This window comes from Triturus cristatus, chromosome 9 (genome assembly GCF_964204655.1).
Source record: "Triturus cristatus chromosome 9, aTriCri1.1, whole genome shotgun sequence".
In the NCBI taxonomy this organism is placed as follows: domain Eukaryota; kingdom Metazoa; phylum Chordata; class Amphibia; order Caudata; family Salamandridae; genus Triturus; species Triturus cristatus.
Window position 1 is genome coordinate 489,266,150 of NC_140592.1, and position 25,416 is coordinate 489,291,565.

Sequence of the window (25,416 nt, forward strand, 5' to 3'; positions counted from 1 at the left end):
GGAAGAAGACCACATATAAAGCGAGGGGGTGCCCAAAAAATCTTTGGAATATATGGCAGCCATGGCTAACTTACTATGGCCTGACACTCACGGATTCACAGTAGTTCGGGGGACAGGGGGATGCACGGAGGGAGGGAAGACGGGGGATTCCGTTGACAGACAATATTTGTTGTTGTTGATTATTTACATGCTAAAATTGTTTGACCTCGTTCCACCTGTAATGAAAACAGAAACGAGATGCTTTGTATATGCGATGTGGCTTCAAAATGTGATTAAGAAAAATGCTAATAAATACATTCCACAAAAAAAAAAGTGAGGAATTCTGCTGTCCCTGCTTAGCCCGTTTAAAAAATCTCGATGGTCAATTAAAGTTTTGCACACGTTGATTCACCATAGAGTTTTGAAGGGGGAAATATATTAAGAACCGACAAATGTGTGTCTCCCTCCAGCCGGTCTGAGAATTCACATTATTTCTCTGGCCTGTGAGGGGCATCTGGGCAGCACGTTGTGCAGATATCAATCCACCCCCATTCATTAACCGAAACATTTCCGTTTGCTTTGCTTTAAAGGAGGGTTCTGTGCATGGTAGTTGCCTCAGCATGGATGGGAAAAACTAGAATAAAGTTGATTGATAAGCAAAAGTAGGCCAGTGAAGCTCAAGCATGTGCAATGTCACAGTATGAGGTTGAAGGGCACGAAATTGGTATGCAGAGTGGGAAACATGTTGCATGTGAGAGTTGGTATGGTGAGAAGGAAAGGCATATCCAAATGGTCTGAATCAAATTGAGTGGAAGGTGCACATGGAAACTACATGATACTGGAGGGAAGAGGACGGTGGTAATTTGTAATAAGGAGCAATTTAAAGAATGTTTTGATGATGGGAGTAGAGACCAAGAAGTGTGGGTGTGGTGTGCAAAGAACAGTTGCTGATTGGTCAAGAGACCACAGAGATACAAACACTATTAAATCCAACTATGAAGATGATGAAATTGTCTAAATGAATCAGTACCATTTATGTCTCTGTACTGTATATGCAAGAGAATGACTGTTCTTTGTTTTGTTGTTTGTAAAGGCGCATTGTAGCATCTATTATGTCCCCATTCCTTGTATGTCTGAGCTGGTGTCTGGAATGCTGAAAGGGAATGATGATCTACTGGAACGTTTGTGTGCGTGAAGTAGAAGCTGAAAAATAGTTACAGAACATGGAAGGATGTAGCCTTACATAACATAACGTGTATTTGTAAAGTGCTCTTTCACCCGTAGGCATCTTGGTGCTGAATAACAGATGTTTATTGTTACCCAACTCAATGGTACTCATTTTATCGACCTCAAATGGATGAAAGGCTGAGGTGACCCATCAGGATTTGAATCTGTGACCGTGAGGTCAAACACAGGCCCCTGCAGTGGGCGCATTAGTCCACTGAGCGTCCAGCCTTGACTAGAGTTGGGCACCTGAAACAGTTTCAAATAGCCTAACAAATAAATAAAGAAGAGCGCTCCTTTACTTAACGGGAGTGATACAAGCTACATTCTCTGGCATGAGTAAAAAGTATTGCAGAACAAATATACGTAATACAACCCTGGTGGTGGAGCCACTGTATTAACACCACATCCTTACATTCTAGTATATTAACACTACCATTTTTTAGCCATTGAAGTCTGGACCTCACATTAATGACAGCAGTTCTCTATGCTTTTATTCATTTACTGATATTATTTATGTGGAGCCCATGACCTCTCATATTGGTACTGCTGTCTAACCCCCACATGTATGCAAACCTATCCTTGAGTATGTCTCTAGTGCAAACTATGTAAACACAATCACCTTGGAGTCATCCCACAAAATACTGTAGAGTAGTGGCTAGATCCTTCACTGGTGCAGAGGTCACACTCTGCCACCTTACCTGAGACACAGGGTCTTGTCAAGAAATTCTAATGGGGTCATGCTTCATCTTCCTTTGGAGTAAATGACATGTCCTTCACCTGCATCTGTATTGCATTACTGGAGTGTCTGTCACCCGGCGTGAATGCATACGTTTTGGAAATCAATGTCTTGTAAGTTTCAGGCATTATTTAACCACTTGGAATCAATACAGCGGCACTTGGAATGGTGATTTCCAGGCATCATACTTTTGGCCTTTCGATTGCAGAGCCACTTGGCAGTGAACATAATAAAGTGTTATAAAAAAAGGACCTGAAATGGATAGATGTAGCAGAATCTATTAAAAAAATGGATCAAACAATATTATGGACTGGAGACAGGTGAGGCTGTTGTAATACTGCCTGGCTGGAATATCTCAATGGACTTGTATAATGCTGTCTATTCTTTGTGTATTTTAAATAGTAAAATTAGTACTTTAAACTATCTTCAATTACTTAGAGATGTAATGGAACTATGTTGATTGTGTACAAGACTGTCCGACATTGTGAATATCCCTGTTCTTTTTATCCCGTTGGTCTTTTGGTCCTTCTTTGACTTCATTTTGCCTTGGCTTGTGAATCTATCATGTATTTCTGTTGGGAGTTTTTCTGCCTCAAGTGGAACTTCATGGACTTCAAGTCTAGCCTGTGTTTTCCACATTAATGTCTAATGTTTATCTAGCTTGTCTGCATGAGAGGTGATCATTTATTGTTGCCTGTAAACATATGATTGTTTTTGTCCGATAGTTGATCATCTATTTGTATTGTAGTTTGCTTTCCTAAGTGGCACCACATGTGCTACATATCTAGCCTGTGTTCGGTAAATATATTTTGCCATAGTACCGTCTATGACCTGGCTCTTCCCTTAGACCTCCCTGTCTTACCTACTTGTGCTCCTCTTCAGTATAGTATTTTTCCTCAGCGCCAGGAAGCCTGCAAGGTATCAGCTGCGCTATATAAATAATTAAAATAAATAAATAAATATTGTGGCCTTGAGAGAGGAGATTGATTATTTATTCATTTTAAGTTACCTTTAACTGATGATTGGATTTGGAGTTAAACTGGATGTTCGCTCATGTCTGACAAGCGTGCATGTCACGTCAGCTTCACCCGTGCATCTACATAATGGTGCACTGAGTATGTGCTCCTGAACCGATCCACTGTTGTTTTGGTGTCTGATAGCTGCACCAGTACATGTAAGTTTCTTCATCCACTTCATGGCAGGAGCAATCCATTTTTGTGCTCTCCAGTGTTATTCATTTGTTTAGGTCTCTGCTAGACAGCGCTTGCATTGTCTCTTCTTCGAGACATGTTGTGTATACTTTGTGGGTTTCAGTCCACCCATACATAAGCTTTCCATTTTTTGACTCCATGGGCGCTCTCCTATTCTTTCTTCCCGTTTGTCCATGGCATGCATTTGTCATGCCTCTTGCTACGTTTAGTCCTCCCTGATCGCAGGGACCAAGTACTATATCAATTCACTGGTCTCCATTTTAGTATCTGTTTTCGGAACTACTTTTTTCTTTGTTGAAAAGCAATTCACACGATTGCTCCTGTTTTCACTCCCTTCGAGCTCCACTCTGTTTCTGTAAACAGGCCTGTGAATCTTTTTCTGATCTTGTCTCATTTGCTGTTCATTTAAAGCCCGAAATCAAAAGTGAAACACTGTTTTCCAAGGGCGCCTGTTTCCCCCGCCAGCCCCTCCCGCTTCGATGCTTGATTTACTTGCCCTGACTCAACACTGCCGCAAGATTAATCGAACACCCAGTTAAAAGCACACAAGAATAACAGGCTGCTTCTTTTGGAAAGAGACCAGGCTGGGCCTAAGTGACTTTGAGCTTAGGCAAAAATGCATAAAACATTATCTCAACCAGCCATTGCCAAGGGCACCCAGGGACTCAGTAAACATTGGAGCTGTTCACAGACTCACCAAAGACATTAAGCGCTTTATTAATCATGCAATCGGACCAATCAGAAAGCTCCTTAGGTCAATACGATAACAAATTAAACCAAACAATAAGTGCAGGCAATATGCTGTATGACTGGTTAATTAAGACTATATCTGACCCCATCCCCTTCTATACGTGTTGAATTCCAGTTATGTAAGGAGACCTTATCCTCTCTAGATCTAAGCTAAAGCATTCAATCTTTCCCTAAAATGGTGGTGCGTTACAAATCAAAGGGAGTTTCTAAGCATTACATATATCGCAGTAGATAGATAGAGCTGTAATGTACAATTTATAAACAGTGAGATCATGCTGTTCTTTTTCAAAATATCAGGCAGAGGCCCGGCTTGGATTAAATGTGTCTTCCTGGGAATATAGCAGCCCCTCCCTCATCTCTCCCCATTCCTTATAAGTACACCCAGAGCACTACAAAGTCTTTTGAAGGTCTGCAAATGGTGAAAGTTCAATGATCCAAACTTGCATGCATTATGTACGTTGTAAGACAGCCAACACGTGTTTTGCATTAGATGACTTTTAAATGAGTCAACTTTTAGCCAAACGTGTGTGTCCTGAGGTGGTACGCCGCCGGGCACAAGCTTTTGGCTAAAACTTTACTTGTGATGAAGACAATACGGAAAGTGTGGAAAACGTATCTTGGCATTTAGGTTCTCGGTTACTTACCGGACCCTTGAGGACTATTTTTGACTTTCAGTTAGTTGTGTGTTATTCAGCCTTGAAAAAGTAGTCTACAGTGTGGAAACACCTAAAAAAAAAAAGGACAGAATATTTAGTTTTTTTAGCCACACCTTTAACTCGACTCCCACACTCATTGGCTCTGCCCCCATTGCACTGAGCATCACAGTTCCTTTCCTTATTTTTAATGCACTTCGACTGCTATTTAAGTGTTGGTATTCTGAGGCCAGTACCTGACCACAGAGCTACGGAAAGCAGCTTCCAGGGTCAAGTTGATATTGTCTTAAAAAAATTCTACCCGGGGTGTTTTACTGCTATATTTTCAATGTAGTTTTACTTTAATCTCAATAGTTCATTATTCTTTTTTCATAACCACATTTCCCTCTTTTGTCATAGCAACAGTTTTATATGTCAAGTAATTCACTATGGCATCATATAATTTTCCAATGATGGAATTTCAACTCAGCACTTCATGTCTGTACTGTACCCCTCTACTCTTGTTATGTTTTAAAATGTGAATTTCTATCTAAACTGCAAAATTGAACGGGGATAATTATTTAGTACCTAAATACGCTTCATACCCTACTGTTTGTCAACAGCTCATCGGTGTTTATTAATAAAGCCAGGAGCAGTTTAGTAAAACCTGCACTGTCTTCTCCATGCTTAAAAATGTATAAACACAGTTGAGTGTCAATCCGAAAAAAACGTCAAACACAATTCAGTGCAATGCACGTGTATTATTGACTCTGGATCTTATTCCTACCCAGAATTAATGTGAAACAGAAAGAAAGTGTGCCCCATGAGATTTCTGTTACTTGACTGATATTTTGTTACTTCCCCTAATTATAGCGCCATACACAAACGCATTAACATTGACAACGCCTATACCTCTCAGAGTGCCGAGACCAATTAGCTTTGCCACTGCTTTGTTTCTCTTTGCCCTATAGACCGTTTTAGAATTGAGTTATCTGAACATTTACTGGTCCTGCATTGCTGGTGAGTTGTTCTGCCTCCTCTTTCATATGCAGCTAAATTCAGTTATCAATTTGGTAGCTCTACACCACTTTTGATGGCAAATAAACTTGTATTCCTTAATAAAGCCTCTCCTCACAATCTAATATTATCATTGTATTTGTGGCTAGCCTCAGGTGGATTTATATTTGTTCTCCTGCCAATCACTCCAGCCCTTGCATGACGGTGATACCACACAGACACATTGATGTTAATACTCCCATTAGCGCTGTTTTCAGTTTTTACATTTTGGTGCCACTGGTTGGTCAGTTGTCTGGCATACAATCCTGGTCCAGCTGGCTATATTACTTCCTAGTACACTACATCACAGGCTTTTTAGGTGGCCCCCTCTTAGATAGTCGGTTGTGATACTTACTCACCTATATTCTCTTTTACTGAGTGAGTTCTAGCACACTCTCACTCTGTACAGGTCACGATTAGCTTGAGAGCCATTGCATACGTAGTTGGCTGTTGGACCATTTTTCTAAGCACGAATGTGTATTGATATTTGTATTTACAGATTCCTTCAAAACTATATAGTTTACTCTCTGAAATCCTCTATTGTAAGACTTAGTTAAGGGATTTTAACTTAGTTTGTTTTGGATGTTATGTTACGGTCCCCCTCTCCCACCCCCCTTTTGTCCTTATGAAATCCAGTGTATGAACTGATGGATGGGTCGAAACATTGCCTAGTGAGGTTGTTGATTATTAATTCCTTATGCTGTCAAGAGATTGTACTTAATTTGAGAGTCTTTTTGGATTAAATAATTGCACTACATTGTCAATGCATTTGGAATGTTGTTTTTCTTAAGAAAAACCCCACACTTGTTGCACCATTGTCACATATCATTTTCAGTGTGCCATTTTTTGGAGCACCTTTCATGTTGTTCTTTCGGTATTTTGACAGTAATTAAAAATCGTTTTTGATTGATTCAATCGTAAGGATTCTTTGCCATAGAAGCATAGGCACGTTAAGCTTCTCCCAATGGAATAGTGGTTAGTCAGGCTTTGAATATAAATATCACCTTAGAAATCTTTTTATGACCAGAAGAACAATATTAGGAGCTAATTCGAATGCATATAAATGTTGACTTTGAGCTTTGTATTACTTAAGACAAGTTGAAATGTTGTTACCTGTATACAGTTTTATTTTCAGAGACTGTAAGCTGTTCTCTCATTAACTCAAGAGGCAGAAGGGCCTATAACGCTCACAAAATGCACACTTTTGGTCTTCATGCTGCCACAGCCTTCTTCATTATCTGAGTGGAACGCACAATATTGTCTCAGTCCCCAATGTCATAAGGACCTAGATAAAATGGATGCTCCAGTGATGCAAATGTCCAAGTCTAAACACTTGGAACATGCCGGAGAAACTCGCTGCCTGGATGTTGTAAATAATAATAAATGTTTCTGTTTCTTGTAAGTCATGCTTGGCAGTTTCTCAAATACTGAGGGAATCTAAACTGAATACTGATAAAATTATTTTACCCTTGCTTCCTGGACATTCTAAGCAGGACCTACAGGATGAGGCTGGGACATGAAAAGACACAACGGAGTTTCCCAGGAATTGGCAGTATGTGTGGATTCCAATATAGAGTTGCACATACGTTAATTAATTGGAGAGATGTGCATCAATTCCATATTCTATGACCTATACTTGAGTTTTGAGATTTAGGATATTTCAGTGTGTGTATTGTGTTTCATCACTAAGCTGCAACTCGGATATTTTTCCTCAACATTTTTCAGTAATTATTTTTACCTTTGCAGAGACACTATGTTGGCCAAGCTGAAAATGTACCTCCTGAGTATCCAGGCATTGTAGAGTCAACGGAAGAGTACAAGTTTGTGGAGAGGCTGATCCCACCAACCAGAATCCCTACCCCTCCGAAACATGAGGGTCCGACACCGACAGGCTGGAAGCCACCACTAGGTAACTAGACTTATGGGATAACGGTTCAGAGCAGGGCCGGCTTTAGTGCTGGTGGCGCCCTGTGCGACAATGTTTGTTGCCCCCCCGCCCCCCCCCCCCAATGACCACCTGCACCACGGATTCTCTCACTAGCACCCTTTAGCAGTGACCAAGTCTCCATAAACACACTCTCTCAGATGCATTGAATTAGTTATATAGCGCCACTCATACCAGTGTAGGGTGTCCGAGCACTTTGCATCACACACACATTACACAGAGACAATCAATCATACGAGTGTAAATCCGTGTATAGGAAATGTTACTTAAGCCAAAGGACTGAAAGTGTAGGAGTCACATGTCACCCATACTGGTAGGCAGTATAGTTTAAGAGTGCTTGGTGTGGAGAAGCACAAACGCAGAGTCGAAAAAGAAACAGCATAGTTTGGAGTTTTCTTTAATAATAAGAATCGATTTCTAGCCAAATTAACCCTTTTGGCAACATTAATCAATGTTCTAATAATGTATACTTTGCAGTGTGTATGCAGATCTGGGATGAAAGTTAATAGCTCACTGTGGTATATTAGGACTTTAAGTTATAAATTGCAAGTAACAAAAGGATGCCTCTTTTGAAAGCAGTAACCTGCTGATCTGTTTACATCATATGTAATCTACTTGATACAAGTTCTTTGCAGCAGGCATATTAACCCTCTGCACTTACTTCACCTAAGTCAAAACCTTAACTGTACAAAACGCTGATCTCTCTCCAGGAAGATAATTAATCACACGAGTTTTCTGGACATTTATGTGAGGCCTGGTAATTGCAGGCGGAAAGAAATGCTGCATGCTGCAAAAGCTTAATAAACTTTCAAACACGGCGCCCCCAGGAAGCCAGCACCTGGTGCGGTGGCACCGGTCGCACCGCCCTAAAGCCGGCCCTGGTTCAGAGTCCACCCTTTGTGAGGTTACAGTTTTAGAACTGCTGCTTGAAGTGCCCAAGAATATATAGAAAGTCTGTGGTTTGTGATTTCATTGTAGTAATGTTAGCTTTTGAAACACAAAATTTACAATGTAACAGTAGATAAGGTCACCTGATACATCCAGCCTGCCCACCCATTTTTCTGTATTCTCTTGGCAAATTGAACCTAAACGATAACTAGCATTACCATCACATAACTGCCTGACAGTAAAGTATGTGGAAAGTTACGCCATCTAATGTTTTTTGCAGGGATCCTTTAGTTTTTTATTGTATGACACCAAGAGTAGAAGGTTTTGTCCTAAACCAGAAAAGCCTTTTTGCAGTTAACACTGCGATCTGCAGGTTGGATAACTGGAGGAAAGTGTTATCAGACAGTATTTGCAAATGTTAGGTCAGTGACACTGCATGTTGGAAGCCGCCATCTAAATCAAAGAAGAGCAAAGTTTTACATTGAAATGAGCTATAGTAAATGGAAAGAGAGGTTCTGAAGGTGACTAGTCAGGAAAATATTCTGGAATGTGCCCAAGGTGGCAGAGTGGTTTTGAACACGCAGCAGGGAAAGCAAGCTGGCGGCTGGCAAGTGTGGGAATAAATCCAAGCAGGTTGAAGGCAATGATGTTGGTGTGTAAGTCACTGACAAGACTTAAAAACACTGTTGGCTCTAGGGATCACACTGTCATCGGAACAGTGACCATGTACACTAAATACAGGGGAATGTTAGCCAAATTCCTTTCAGCATCTTACTACACAATGGGATTATCTCCACCAGTTCTTGGAATATCCATCCTTGCAAAGTAGAAAGCTGCTACAGGGATCAAAAACATGACCCACAAGTTCTCCCATTTCACAGGCTGTACAGATGGCTTACTGCCTAGATCTATCCTTACTGAGACTATGTAGGCTCTTACCGCAGACACCTGAGATGCCGGAGATGTTAAACCAGTGCAAGCCTTGCGCAATACAGCTATACATTCGACTTGCTATTTCAGCAACTTCTGACTGCGCTGTACTGCTCTTTGTATTACACATATTAGACCGGATTGAGATTTCGACGTTGTGTTAAATATTGGAGATCATGTCCATGTGTGGTGAAAGTGAAGTCTGGTGATTTTGGTCCAGAAGAGCAGATTAGATTATCGGTTGAATAAGAGGTACTTACTTCTTGAAGAGGAGTGCTCTGAGTTCTTTTGATTTGGACACGCTTACTATTTCTAGGAATTTTGTTTCACATTCCTTGGTGCACCAGTTGGATTATATATATGTCTTCTGATCTAATCTTTTGCACGTTTTAGTTTCAAGGCAGGTCTTGTGTTTTCTTTTACTTCTTGGGATGATTAGGTGTTCTACCAGTTAGGGAGGTGCGCTGGTTGTTAATGCATTAAAGCTGATGAGGCTTATCTTGAAGATGATACGAGAAAAGGAGGGTGCAACCATTGCAGAACAATCCGTGTGGGAGTCATGTGGTCATAGATCTTTAGACTATTTAATTAGACAGTAGTATCCAAGATGCCCTTCAGTTGATTATGGTATAGTGGCTGTTCTATTGTTGCCACGATCCAAATAGGATCTCTCCTATTTGGGTTTCAATACTTGGAGAGTAGTTGCAAAGCCCAGAACTGGAATATAATGTTTAATTCTGCACAGAAATTTGAAATGCGATTCTGTTTTTTTTGTGTTAAATGATTTTGAAGCAAAGGTCACAGTTTATTGTATAGATTATGATCACAATTCAGTGATTATGTACAGCAGATTTAACTATACGAGCACTTAGGTCATCCAAGCTTGACCCTTAACTAGAATAGCAACTTCACTTTTATTGTCGTTCTACTGAGTTCTTATCTTATGAAACCCAGTTCTGATTCAGCCAGTCAATTTTCCATTTTGCTAATGCCTTTTGTTGTATTCTCATCCTACAATCACTATCCTGTCAGACGGACATAATTACCAAATGTGTCTCTTTGCAGATCCACCTCCTGACCTCCCGTACATGGTGAGACGGTCTCGAATGCATAATGTCCCAGTCTACAACGACATAGCAGTCGGAAACCGTAAAACTACAGTGATCAGGAAAATCGAAGGTGACATTTGGGTAGGTGTGAGACTCTTGAGGCAATGGTGTTAAGACCACATGCAGCATGACGTTTTGTGGAGTTTTGAGTGGTTTGCAAGCCCCACAAAATGGAAGATGTTAACAAATTTCCATGACTTTTCTTTGGCACATGTTTTTCTCTATTTCACTGAATGCAGAAACGATATTGGACGAAGTATGGTTGTTTTGCATAATGCATTCCACGTAAAATCAGCTGCGAGTGATAGAGCATCCTCTTTCTGTCTTGGAAGGGCAAGACTTAACACACTCTATGATCTCAAATAGTTAGGAGTGATTGCACAGAGGCATCCATTGTAGGGGGTAATAAACCGACCTGTGCATTTTTTGCATTACCTCTGAAAATGATAATAGGCCAACTGCAGGAAGAAGATCTAGACAGACAGATAGCTGCTCTACTGTTACCCTGTGGGAGGTCAGCCTGGTTGGCTCTTCTTCTGTTGCCTAGACAGATCAATGAGTTCAGTAGCAAGTGAATTGCCGCAGTTGTAAATATTAAAATATTTCATGCACATTCAAAGTAAGAAGGACTGTCAACAATGTGAATCAGGGAGCATATAAGTATTATGAAAAAGTAACTAGACCCATTTGGTGTTTCAGAATGATATTCCCATGCTGCACAATAGAGAGAGGTGGTTGAAACAACCCCTTGACTTAATGTATTTCCCCTTAATGAGGAAAGAGTTACAGTAAAATGATGAAATAGAAAGAAAGCAGCTACAGAACACTCCGCAAACAACTTCACATCTTCATATCAAGAAAAAAAAATTACATTTATTGTTAACCACTGATTTCAAAATATCAGCACTGCCTAGCACAGCAGTTGGAAACCACATTAAAGTTATAAAATTATCTTTGACGAGGAAAGGCTGGGGGCAAAGCATGGCCTCATAATAAGAATATTAGCAATAAATGACTAAAACAAATACCAGGCCAAGTGTGTGGGCATCATGTTTAGACCTAGCCATGTTGTTAGGAATTAAGCATGACAGAACATAGATTCATACGGAAGGACCTGAAGCACGCTCTGTGCACCCTGTGAGAACTAATTGTATGTTGAGAGGTAGCAAATCTGTGGTGGTGTGGAAGCTCTTTTACCTAAAGTCTCTTCTTGCACTTCCTCCCAAACCCTTTCCTTTGGTTGTTGGTCCCTTTATACGGGTAAAGTACAAATGGTCACCGTCTTCCAATAAAGATTCTTCCTGAATCTCCTCGAGTCATGCGACAAGAGACCTCCCATCTCTATAAACTTGGAGCTCTGAGTATTCTGTCCCAGAAATTTGGAACTCCTGTACCTGGCCGCTTTAACCACTCTACTATAGCCTGCCACACCACGAGTCCAAAGACAAACCAGAGGCAATGAGAAAAAAAACGTACCCAGAGCAAGTTCTTGTTCCAAGGGTGGACCTAGTTGATGGAAAGCCCCAGCTGTCCACCTTCATTGAATACTGAGGTATAGACCTGGGTCTGATAAAATCTGTTCAACCATTGTTCGTTACATAATACCCTGAACAGAGTCTGTAGTAAAAAGATACAAATTCAGCTCTGTTGCTGTGACACATTGTGTGTGCCACCAACATAAATTGATCCACATTGAGTTTTTAATTGATATTCATAAATACAAATAATTTATGCTTCTTTGTAGGATGTCAGATCAGGTTAAAAAGAGAAAACACTTTTTAAAATAGTGGTATGAAAGCAAACTTTCTGGCTCTTTTTAATAACATCAAATTCGATTTATAAAAGGAATTTTCAGAAGATTTTAAAATCCAAAAAGGTTTTTCACTTCTGCTGAAAAGCTTTGGCAAAGTCAATAGGTGTGAGTTTAATGGGGTAACACATGAATTGGGAGCATGTTAAAGCAAGCACCAGTATACAGAGAAGGTCATTGCTGTAAAATAGTCCCTTGTGCAGTTTAATGTAAACCCTCAAATGAAGGCAGAAGGATACACTCAAACAGCCAAATGCATTTGATGAGAGATGAATGCTCCACTGGGCTTCACCAAGAGTTGATTGACGAAGTCTCAAGCCAGAGGCTAGCCGAAGAAAGCTAATGGTTTAAAGTTTAACAACTTTTATTGAGAATGTGTAAAAACAATGATTCTTTTTCCCGAATTTATCTACAGGAAACCTTGAATGTAAAAATATCTGTCACACTCGTTATGAAAGCACTTCATCAATGTTCTTCCTGTATGGAGAGGAACCACACAAGTTCTTTGACTGTTCTCTGTAGTTTAATAAGCTGAGTGGTTTAGAAGCAACAGTTTGTTTTTCCGATCTGAACCACTTTGAAATCTGAACTAGATGCTTCTGTGACCAATGATAGCCCCTCAGCTTAAAATCTTAATGCCACTTTTTAGGTCTCGCGCCTAGCTTTGCACTGCGCTGCAGTGCTCGCGCAGCGAGAGTCCTTTTGTCCAGGGTTCAGAAATGGACCCTAGAATCGTACACGCTTGTGCGTGTGTTTTTGTTTTGTCTTCTATTATTGGGCTTTTAGTGGCTGTATTTTTTAGACAGAGCACGCAATAGGCCAAAGGCGGGCGCATCGCTCAGCCCACGTCCTATTGGTGTCTGTTACGCGCACCAAAGCCTATCTGGTTTCAATTATCATGCCCAGACACGGGCGCGATAATTGAAAGCATATGGCTGTCTGTGGCGCGCGCGCACCATTGGCGGCTGTCTCTGCTTCCAAAAGCTTTTGCTTTCGGTTTCGCGATCGCTTTACTTGTGGCTTTGCTTTCAGTTTTGCGATCACTTTATTTATGGCTTTGCGGCTGCAATACAGTTTGTTGCTTAATTGGGAGGAATGCGTGGCTAATCTTTACATGGTTACAAGGTAAAATAAATTAAGGCGGTTACAAGACAAAGTAAATGAAAATGCGTGGCAAATATTTACTTCGTTACGAGGTAAAATAAATGAAGGCGGTTACAAGGTAAAAAAATAAAATGCACGGCAAATATTTACGCGGTTACAAGGTAAACAATGCGTGCCTAATAATTGCACTATACTTCTCTTTTTCTAATGTCGCGTCAGGCTTACTGAAATAATTGACTGTATCTGCTTAGCTACAAAACAAGGACTCGTTTAGGCTAAGTCATACTTTCTGACTGGATTGAAAACGTGTGATTTTGGATAGAGTTCTTTCTCTTTCCGTTACCCGATTCCCTTAAGTTGTGTGTGGGTGGCTGTGTGTTTGTGTGGGTGGCTGTGTGTGTGTGGTTGTGTGTGAGTGTTGTGTTTGTGGTTGGGTGTATGTTTGCGTGTGGTTGTGTGTGTGTGGTTGTGTGTGGTTGGTTGTGTGTGTGGTTGTGGTGGTTGTGTGTGTGTTTGTGGGTGTGTGTGTGTGTTGTGTTTGTGTGTGTGGTTGTGTGTGTGTGTGGTTGTGCGATTACACATCACATAATTACACTGTATTCAATACAACATAAATACACTCCACATACCACTCAGTACTACATAATAACACATCACATAATTACTCTCTACTTAATGCAAGATAAATACACTCCACACAATACCACTCTGTGCCACATAATAACACAACACATAATTACACTGTACTCAATGCAACATAAATGCACACCTTTCACTCAAGTTCGTGCTATATAAAAAAAAAAAAGAATTGCCATGCAATAGATCTCACATTACTGAATCTTTGAGCTTCTATTGGTGTTGCATTATTATTACCAATGCCAACAGCTCAAACTTTAATAATGCTAGACCTGTTGCATTGAAAATGCTTGTTATGCTTGGGATATCCATTCTCACCACTTTTGGCAAATGGCCTGTGATTTAATGGCATCTCTAAGCATCATGTATGCACATGTCTTTACATTGTGAGCAAAAAGTTGAAAATCCAGCAACCTTTTAACATGACCGTAAACTAAAACAAATTACCGTGCAAGGGAAGTGGTGAGTAGCGCATGGACTTAGAGAAACGAATACATCCATTCAGAATGCTCTGATAGGGTCTGTTTGAGCTTTTCCATAATGAGAGCAACTTATCTTTGATAAAAATTATCCCGAGCTACTACCACAAATGATCATTTCAGACCAGATTCCCTTAGTCCCATTGTACGTAGGATTACTAGAAGTGACCACTTTTTTTTTTTCCTTTTCAAAGACGATTATTGAAAATCGTGCACATCAGGTTACAAGGTAATCAGATAGTACTGCAGCACATGACAGTAGAAAATGGAAACATCGCAAAACAGCATAGAGTTAGTAATACAATAGCGGCACATCGTGGAATGAGAGGTAAAGTGGCAGGATGCGGAGCATGAAAGGGCAGCAAGGGGTATCAAACGTGGCGGAATATAGGTGCAAGGGGCACAAGAAGGTGGCAGCAAGCAAGGGGGGGCGAGGAGTCCTTAAGACCAGCACCGGCGGCCGCTGCGGGCGGAGTACCGGCAGTGAGCGCGGGAGAGGTTGCAGAGGGATCGGCATTCCGGGAGAGGAGATATGAAACGAGAGTGCCCCAGATATCGCGCGGCCGACCAGTAACTGGCGTTCGTTCCCAAAATTCTGATAGAAGTGTCTGACAACGCGCAGCATCTTTGAGCCAGGCACTTGCCTTGGGTGCGGGCCTCCTACCCTAGTGTATAGCAACTCTACGATGTGCGAGAACAAGCAGCATAGCCGTGAGTCGGCGGGAGGCATCAGGGCAGTGCCTCACCAAGCCGAGTAGGCAGGGGGTCAGGCATGACGGGCGAGGAAGTGATCTCTGTAATAATAGTGCACACTTCACGCCAGTATGAAGAGACCAAAGGGAACAGCCAAGCAAGATGAGAGAAGTCCGCCGCAGGAGACGAGCACCGGAGACATCTATCACTAGGGACGAGACCCATTCTAAATAGCTGAGCGGGGGAGAGGTACAGCCGGTGCAAATATTTAAAATGTATGATGCGCAGGTGGTAGTTGGGAGATAAGTGTTTGGTCTGCTTACAACAGTACAGCCAGTCCTCCTGAGAGAGACCGATGCCAAGTCCTCGCTCCAGGCCTTGCCAGCGCGATCAGCAGATATTGAGGAGGCCGCTAGCGTTGTGGCATAGAGCTTGGAGACCAGTCTGCGGGGAGAGGAAGAGGTGAATGTCAGGTCAAGGGCTGCCATCGAGAGTGGGGGCTGCGGGAACGTGGGGGGCAAATCCCGACAAGACGCTCAAAGTTGGTAGTAAAGCAGTGTGTTCATTGGGCCAGACTCGGCTGGAAGCGGGAAAAAAACTACCGTAGGGATAGAGGTCAGATAAAGTGGTCAGACCCATGCTAGCCGCACGTTTTGCCATTCCAGCTGTGTACCGTGAGGGGGATGCCGGGTGATATGCGACCGACATGGCGCCAGCTGAGAGTAAGCACGGCCCGAATATTTCTGATGACCGTCCCAGGCCCAGCGCAGGGTCTCCACCGTGTCTATTTCTCCACGTGGTGGCTTGGCAGGGGCAAAGATCGCAGTCTGTAGGGGAAGGATGCTGCCAAGTCGGCTTCGATTGCCACGTGAGGCTGGAACGGCGTTGGATGCAACCAGAAGTGAAGGAAGCTGACCTGGGCACTCTGGGCGTATAATTTAAAATCTGGGGCACTCATCCCGCCGCACGCGAGGAGAAGCATGAGGATATCATACGCGATTCTGGGCTGACATCCTGCCCAAAAAAGGGAGGTGATGAGGGTGATGAGAGTGCGGAAGAAGTGAGTTATGAGGGGAACAGGCACATTCGGGAACAAATACAAAACTTTCAGGAGCACTACCATCTTAGTGATGGCGATACGCCCCGCCAAGGATAGAGGTAAGTGCCGCCATAAGGGTATCTTGGTCTCCAGCCAGTCAACCGCCCGCTCAAAATTGGCTTTCCAAAATTCATCCACATCCCTACAGAGCCAGATGACCAGATACCTGGTGGGCCCTGCTGCCCACACGAAAGGGTAGTCTGGGGTGAAGGGAATAGTGGCATCCGTCAATGGAAAAAGAATAGACTTACTCCAATTAACCTGGATGGCGGACCCCCCCCGAATCGCACCACCTCACGGACCATGGGGCCGAGGTTCTTCTGAGGATGACGGACATAGAGCGTGACATCGTCCGCATACATGGAGACAACCAAGGCACGGGCCGCAAAGCCCAGGCCCCTCTGAGTGTGATGCTGCCTGAGCCTGGCTGTAAGGGGCTCCATGGCCACAGCGAAAAGCAAAGGCGAGAGTGGGCACCCCTGCCTAGTCCCCCTGGAGACACGAATGGGTTCCGATATTTGACCGTTGATCTGCAGGCGAGCCACGGGGAGGGCATAAAGGAGATGTACTTTGCGCAGAAAAACCGGGCTAAAGCCAAGACTGGGGAGGTGATAAAAAAGGAAGGGCCATTCAAGAGAATCAAATGCCTTGGTGGTGTCCAAAAGAGCAGCCATGGCCGGAAGAGCGGGGTTGATCTGATGAAGTACAGCAAATATCGTGCGGAGGTTATGCGACGTAGCGCACCCGGGGATAAAACCGGACTGATCCGGGTGAGCAATCATAGGCATGATGGGCAAGAGGCGAGAGGCCAAGAGCTTGGCGAAGATCTTATTGTCGGTGTTGATGAGAGATAATGGGCGATATGAGTCAAGAAGTTCAGGGGATTTGTCTGGTTTCAAAAGTAGTGTCAGCAGGTCCTGGCAAAGTGAAGGGGGGGGGGGAAGTGGCCGGGCTCAAAGGAATCATTATACATAGCGGCGAGATGGGGGACAAGGATGGGTGCAAATGCTTTATAGAAAGAAGCGGGCAAGCCTTCAGAGCCGGGCGCCTTATCCCCAAGCAGACTATTGATGGCAGCTAGGATTTCTTCCTTAGAGAGAGGCTCATTGATGTATTCCCAATGGCTATTGCCCAGACAGAGTTGAGTGTAGAAATATGTGACCCGCGAAATGACCTCGGTGGGAGAGGTAGTGCGTTCCGGACCCCCATCCCTCAGTCCCGTAATGTAGAATGCAGCATGAGGCCACCGCAGAAGATTGGCTAAGGTCTTACCGGGGCGGTCACCCTCGCCGTTGCGACGCGCCCTCGCTTCCCTACCCAAAAAGGAGAGCTCCCTGTCGGCTTCTTGCTCGAATTCAGAGAGTTTACCTCTGAGCTGTGCAAGGGTGTCGCAGTGGGGGCTGGCGGAGTGCTGAGAATCGAGGGCCCTAATTTCTCCCTCTAGGCGCTCGAGCGCCGCGGATGGATCGCAAGACTCCCGACTGTTTGGAGATACATTCGCCCGAACCACCACCTTAAAGCCCTCCCAAAGTGTGGAAGGGGAATCCAGAGAGCCGGCATTAAGTTCAAAATAGTTCTCTATTACAGTTTGAATCTCGGCGCAAAACACCAAATCGCGGAGCGAGTTGGGGGGCAGGCGCCAAGCAAACATACGCTTAGGGGCATACGGGGGGAGCAGACAGAGGCTAACGGGTGCGTGGTCCAAAAGAGTGCGCGCCATGTGCTCGACCGAGGTAACCCATGCATATGCTTCGCGAGGGGTAATCCAAAGATCCAAGCGGGACCAGCAGCCTGCAGTGCCCGTAACGCAGGTGCCCTCACACACATCCAGATGGGTGTGGCGCCATGCATCCAACAGGGAATTATCGGCCAGAATGGAGCGCAAGCGGGAGGTGGAGCGTGGGTGTGAAGCGCGGGGCCAGAGCGATCCAGGGTGGCTGAGGGTGTAATATTAAAATCACCCCCACAAATAGCAATAGATTATAGCGCGCTGGCAGGCATAGTGAAAGGCTCCTTGAATAATCCTCGGTGGTGATTTTTAAAAATGTGTTGCTGATTTTCACTTTTAATTGTGTTGTTTGTAGCAAATGCTTTGAAAGCCTTACCTCGCACCTGCACTTTACTATATCCGGTCCCTGGTCCACTGCGGCTTTTGGTGCCGATTGTGTGGAGGGACGCGGCTCCTCCCTCTGACTCAGCACTTCCGGCAGGGTATTTAAACTCCTTGCTTGCACGGCCGCGCAGCAATAGATTATAGCGCCCCGGCAGGCATAGTGAAATGCTCCTTGAACAATCCTCGGTGGTGATTTTGAAGATGTGTTGCTGATTTTCACTTTTAATTATGTTGTTTGTAGCAAATGCTTTGAAAGCCTGACCTCGCACCTGCACTTTACTATATCCCGGTCCCTGGTCCACCGCGGCTTTTTGTGCCGATTGTGTGGAGGGTCGCGGCTCCTCCCTCTAACTCGGCACTTGCGGCAGGGTATCTAAACTCCATGCTTGCACGGCCGCGCAGCGGACGCGCCGCGCCTAAGGCAAACCCGTCTGCGCCCGTCCGCATCAGAATGGTGCCAGGTGCCAGAAACTCTGCCGGTGTGTCAGTCGATATTGCTCCTAGGCTCACCTTTTACATCCACGCTACTTTTCCAGGTGAGACAAGGTTTAGCATCTTGTCCCCTTGCTCATAAAGCTGCAAATTTGGAGGGTCCTTTCGCTTGCCCACACTGTCTTTTCTCTTGTATTGTTACTCTACCAGATATAGAAGGCAACATTGCCAGTAGGCAGAGGCGTAACACAGGACCCCGCAGCCCCTACGGTGCGGGGGCCCCCAAGCTCCAGGGAGCCCCCTCAGCACAGCACTTTGGCTGCAGAGCTCCTGATTGAGCCTGGAGGGCCCTCCCCCCCCCTCAGGTGCCTTGCAGGGAGGCCCCCTTGAGATTTGTTACGCCAGTGCCAGTAGGAAAAATTTGACAGAGACGGGTATGACTGCCAATAGTTTTGTCAGGCCCTATCCCTTAAAACAGGCTTGCTCCTGGAAGGGGTTTCTGGCAAATGTGTGGCCGCTACCTAAACACGCAACCGAACTCTGGGATCTGCTGAGTTCGGATTCCCCAGATCTTGGCTTTGTTACCGAAACATGGCTTAAATCCAACTCCATGCCTGATATTGCCCTTGCCCTCCCTCAACACTACCGCATCCTTAGGTTGGATAGAGTAGAAAAAGTGGGTGGAGGGGTTGCGATTATATATAGAGAGGCGACGAAAGTTACAATGATTGACTCATTCCAAGATAATACAATGGAAATGTGTATATTTAAAATCGAGGTCGCGCCCCCAAGAAACCTTAAAGGGCGCTCTTGTTTATCGCCCCCCAGGGCCATTAAAAGATTTTAATTTAAAAATAATGGAAAAAATTAGCCCTTACATAATGAAATCAATGCAATTCCTGTTTTCTTGGAGATTTTAATGTCCACAGTGATGATAAGGAGAACTTAGAGGCGTCAAGCTTTCTAGCTGATATGGCCACTTTAGGCTTAAATAAAATTAATTCTGGGTCTACACACTCAGCCAGTCATACACTGGATATTATACTTTCCACATCTTCTCGTATTGTTGCTGATCCTGCCTGCCCACTAATATGGTCTAATCATTTTATGATTCCATTTAAAATCCAGAGCAATTACAGACCCATACTGACGGGACGTTCTGCAAGAGGTCCCCAAAGACGTTGTAACAGAGTTACACCTGAATCTTTCGAAAAAATCTACGTTCCCCCTGCTTTTAATAATCTTATGGATAGCTCCACAAAACCTAAGATTTTTAATACAACCTTGAGTGAGGTGATAGATAGGTTGGCGCCTATGACTCACCAGCTCAGCAACTCCAGGAAGAAAAAAGTGAAGAATGGTACACTGATGATCTACGCAGTGAAAATCCAGGTGCAAATACTTAAAAAAATCTTGGCGTAAATTCCAGCTGGAGACAGATAAATTAAAATTCAAACTGGTCCTTACTAACTATCATAAGAATCTAAAAAAGGCACGTAAAGACCACTATATAACCAAGCTTGACCAGGCAGGCAACTCATCAAAAGATCTATATAAAATTCTTAAAGCCCTTACCCATCCTACAACATGTGTACAGCTGATCACCCCCTCTCAGGGTTTATGTGATAATCTAGCCACATATTTTGACGACAAAATCAATTTGATTTATCAACAATTTCCCCAAAATATGAACCAGGTGCTACCTATTAAATCTGAATTAGCACCAAGGTTGAGCTTAGGAGATGGTCTGAAACAGTTTAAACATATTGATGTTTCACAAGTGGAAGCCATGCTAAAAAGGCTAAATCTGGATCTCTTTTGGATACTATGCCTTCCTATAAGTTTGCCCTTCTAGCCCCTTCTTTGGCTGCCCCCATTGCTGGGATCTTAAACTCGTCACTAGATGAAGGCAGTGAGCCTTTAGATTGGAAGGCCGCTCAAGTACTACCCATAAAGAAGGAAGATCAGGTATCTGCCGAAGTGCTCTCCCACTATCGTCCCATTTCACTTCTTCCATTAATGGGCAAGATGGCGGAGAGCCATGTTAACACGCAGTTAATGGATTACTTTGAGACTAACGGCATCCTTGATTCTTCACAGTCCGGGTTTAGATCCAACTATTGCACTGAGACAACCCTCATTGGGGTTACGGACTATATTAAAATGGCCTTAGATAATAATAAAGGAGTGATGTTGGTCCTGTTGGACCTAACCGCAGCCTTTGACACGGTCTCTCATCAGAAATTGATATTTCGACTGAGAGAGGCCGGCCTGCAGGACCGGTTACTTAAATGGCTTGTTAGTTCTTTGGACCAGCGCACGCAAACTGTCAATCTGGGCCCTTACCGATCACAAACTATGAAGCTTAGTTAAGGGGTGCCCCAGGGCTCTTGCTTGAGCCCGACCTTATTTAATATCTATGTGGCCCCCCTTGCTAAAGTCATCCGAAAGTACAGCTTCATGCCATTCTCTTACACAGACGATACTCAATTACTCCTATCCTTTGATAAGGATATGGAGTCATTCGATCAGCGTTTTGCTAAGGGCATGTCTGCCATAGCTGATTGGATGACTGAACATTTTTTGCAGTTAAATGCGGCTAAACCCGAAATCTTGTTGTTTGGTCGTGCGCTTACCTCCTGGTCTCCTGCATGGTGGCCGACAGTGCTATCCTCCGCCCCTCTCCTACCTTGGTGGCAAAAAATCTAGGGGTCCGGCTGGATGCACGCCTATTTATGAAAGACCAAATAATGACTACTGCCGGGAGCTGTTGCCATACCCTGAGCCTTTAGCGCAGAGTGTTCATTTGGCTGCCCCTCGCAGTACGTAGAACCCTAGTTCAGGCTCTAATTATAGATCGCCTCGACTATTGTAATGTCCTACTGGCCTCTGCGAATGAGGCCCTTCTTAGTAGATTACAGATCGTTCAAAATGTGGCTGCACGCTTAGTCCTTAATAAACCACCTCGTACCACCCCAGGGCCATTATTGAAGTCTCTTCATTGGCTACCTATTCACCAGAGAATAAAGTTTAAGCTCTGCTGCTTTGCTCACAGAGCCGTTTTTTGCAAATGCCCGAGTTATTTGGCGGATACGTTTAAATTGTATTGCCCGAACCGGTGTCTTAGATCGGAAGGCAAAGAGCTGCTGGCGGTTCCTTGTTTTAAGAAAATTCGAACTGGAGGCAAATCAGTTGCCTTCCTGGCCCCAAAATATTGGAATTCCCTGCCAGAGGAGCTTAGTAAATGTTCTAGCTTCATGCACTTCAGAAAACTTCTGAAGACTGAATTATTCAAGGCTTGAGTTATGGAAATATGTGCCTGTCTGCTCTGTTTTCTATGCTAGCGCGGAGATACCCCTGCGGGGGTGATTCCTGCGCTTTACAAATTCCCTACATACATACTTACATACATAGCAGTGCAGCGAGGCCTAGGGAGGATATGTGCCGCCATACCTGTGCAAGTAAGTCCGGGTCATCGGAGATAGGGCCGTAAATCGCTGTGAGAATCTGGGGCTGAGCTAGGAGGTTACCAAGCAGAATATGACAGAGCCCTTCAGGATCGGTAACTACCTCAGTGGTGCTCCAGGGGAGCCCTCTACGTAAAAGGATAGATACCCCGCAAGAGTAACTAGAATAGAAGGAGGAGTGGACCTCGTCCCAGTGCCGAGACTGGAGCTTGGAGGTGGTGGCAGGGAGTACGTGGATTTCCTGGAGGAAGCAGATGTCAACTATGTGGCGAATGAGGTGTGCATGTACAAGGCGGGCCTTCCGATGGAGAAGTGACCACCTTAGTTATTCAACGCCAGGACTCCTACGGGTAATCATGCGCTTTACAAATACACCTGTTATGTTATGTTAGTGCGTAAGGCAATCTCACCAGAAATAATGTAAAAAGGTGTTATTATTTTAAAATATAATGCCTTTCTGTGACAAAGAAGTCATGTACACTATGCCGACTGGCACTTAGGATGAACATCAGTAGTAATACTTTCCAAAGCTGCATATATTACTATTAAAATATCAGCCTCAAATATGTGTGTGTGTGTGTGTGTGTGTATATATAAAAATAAATATACACACATATATATGTATATATTATGTGTAAATATAAGTACACAACTGTCATCCCATGCCATCCACGGCAAACTAGCAGCTGCTAACCAATTGAGGTAATTCCACCCTTTAATCATGCTCAGTACCGATGCATTTCGGCTTCACAGAAGCCTTTCTCAAAGTGAGTTCAGTGTGCTCTATTTCTTCTTGAAATACAGTTGTAAAATCATAAAGAGCACCAAGCTACTGCACGATCATGCTTGATTCAATTAATATATAATTATCCATCCATCATCCATTAATCCCTTGACCTGCAGCGAGTACGCTAAGGTCTGCAACGGCATCGGGCGTGTTCTCTGTTCAGGGTAGCAAACACGCCCAATGTCGTTGCAGACCTAAGCGTACTCGCTGCAGGTCAAGAGATTAATGGAGAGGCTTGATACACGCTTCCCTTACACTTTGGCACAGTCCCACGTTGGATCACCCTAACTTAGGTGTATTGTATTGGAACATACCACATGATTTTGATTGCAGATTGGCTAAGACTTTTACATTTGATCAGCTGGGTTGTAATTATAACTGGCGTAGTGATCAGTGAGAGACTGCATACACGAAGTATAGCCCTGAAGAAGTCGCGGGATAATTCCCATTGTGACGAAACACGTGTTGGCTGGTTGCTCTTGGTGTTTGATGGAATTAAAGACGAGGAACAGATTTAATTGGACTTTATTGACTTTTGTGCTCCAATCACATGAGCAACTTTCATTGAAACATTTGGCGTGTGCATAGGACTCCAGTTATATTGTGCAGGATTTTTTCCTTCACATACTCAGGGGTTATACGGTGTTTCCCCTACTTTTTTTGCACCATACTTTTTAGATATCCAACACACTACACACAGAAGCAGCTAGGGGCCACCACTTCCTATACCACTAACACCCAACATTAAAGTATGTTCTCAATGGGTTCCCATCAGTATGAACAGATATCTAAGAATTCACTGTGATCTTTGCTTATCTTGCAAGTACATTTTAGATTCAAATCATTAGTTTGTAGTATAGTGATTAACTCTTCTGCAAATATGGCTTGGTGGCGCGTGACCAAGATGGCCGCACACCAGTGAGGCTCTTGCCGGCCGGGCGCATCAACATCCAATAATACCATCCTGAGTCAACCAACCCTTGCCTAAATCGTCGGAATTGTAAACCTACCTGCCTGGGGTTCCGCCGCTGCCTCCTCCTGATCCTCTGCGCCACCGGGGAGCTGTGGGCTGCGGGGTGAAGTTCCGACCGATGCTGCCTGCCACAACGTCTGGAGCACTGACCCGGCGTTCTACCTCACTGTAGCTCGCGACTCCATAACGGCGAACAGGCCAAGACGCCACTATCTTCAGCCTCCTCGGTGCGTGTACAGTGTCTGGGCCGGATGCACCGCGCACAAAGTACCCCGCTGAGCCAAGAGTGACTGCATGAACCCTGATTGGTGATGGTCTGGCCGACTCTGAACGGCCCGACAGCGCTTCATCTGCCCCCTTCCACGATGTGGCCTAACCACTCGGCTGGAGGGCCTACGCCTGTTGGTGACCCAGAACCCACGGTTGCTGTGCCATAGTGGTAAGAGACCCTTGCACAGCGGCCGGATCCACGGAGTGTGGGACCCCTCCCTGCACAGAGGTGAGGAGCCGGAAGGGGATTACGGGTGGAAGCGCCCGAACTAACTGACTGATCTGGCCCGACATTGCGCTCCACCCCCCCCCCCCCCCTTCCCTGCACTAGCAGCTACCTCTCCCCATCAGGACAGATAGTCCAAATCCAGTGTGCAACACCACGGCCCCCCCACAGAGGGGATTCCACAGAGGGATGACCTGGCTCACCGAATTGCGCAGACCCACTGAGCTGCGAACACCCATAACGGCTCAGACATCGGATCAGAGGCCCAAGGAGCCACCACACGTGCCGGCCCTTAAATGCGGGAGGTCCACTTCACCAGCTGCTTCCCAGGGAAAAAGGCTTAGAAGCTCCTGCACACCAGTACTTTCCTGGATGTGGGGTCTCCTCAGCCCCCATTACTACCACCCATCCGCGTCGCTACACATGGCATTGAAACTACTCTCCTGCCGGCAACCACCACGACGAGGCATTGGGGGATCCACACCCGCTGGACTACTTACCTTCGGAGACTCCAGCCAGAGACATCACCCCCTCGCCCCAACCTACATGATAGGTAGAACTGAAGGGAAACCAACAAAAATCCCCTTTGAGTCTCGCAAAACTCCTCGGTCACAAACAGAGGAACACCCTACAGATGAACCAACAGAGTGCCAAGAGGACGACCTGAAGGCACTGCTGATGACTATGAAAAGCAGCCTCGTGTCCCTCGACGCGAAAATCGATGCCATGAATATGCGTATGGACTCTGGTGCACAAGCTAGAGCAGCATGACCACCGCCTTGAGGAGGCGGAAAGTAGAATCTCCGAATTAGAAGATGGGACCACAAGTGGGCAGAAACAAATATCACAAATGCACAGATTGCT

At 44.5% G+C, this 25,416-nt stretch overlaps 1 protein-coding gene across 1 annotated transcript in view; it reads left to right on the forward strand.

Annotated features, from left to right (window-relative positions):
* MRPL49 (mitochondrial ribosomal protein L49) overlaps positions 1 to 25,416 on the forward strand; it is an 81,389-nt gene that overhangs the window by 51,318 nt on the left and 4,655 nt on the right. The window contains exons 2-3 of the mRNA XM_085627942.1: positions 7,338 to 7,500; positions 10,420 to 10,544. Of these exons, the coding sequence (XP_085484068.1) occupies positions 7,338 to 7,500; positions 10,420 to 10,544 (288 nt within the window). The remainder of the gene's footprint in view (positions 1 to 7,337; positions 7,501 to 10,419; positions 10,545 to 25,416) is intronic.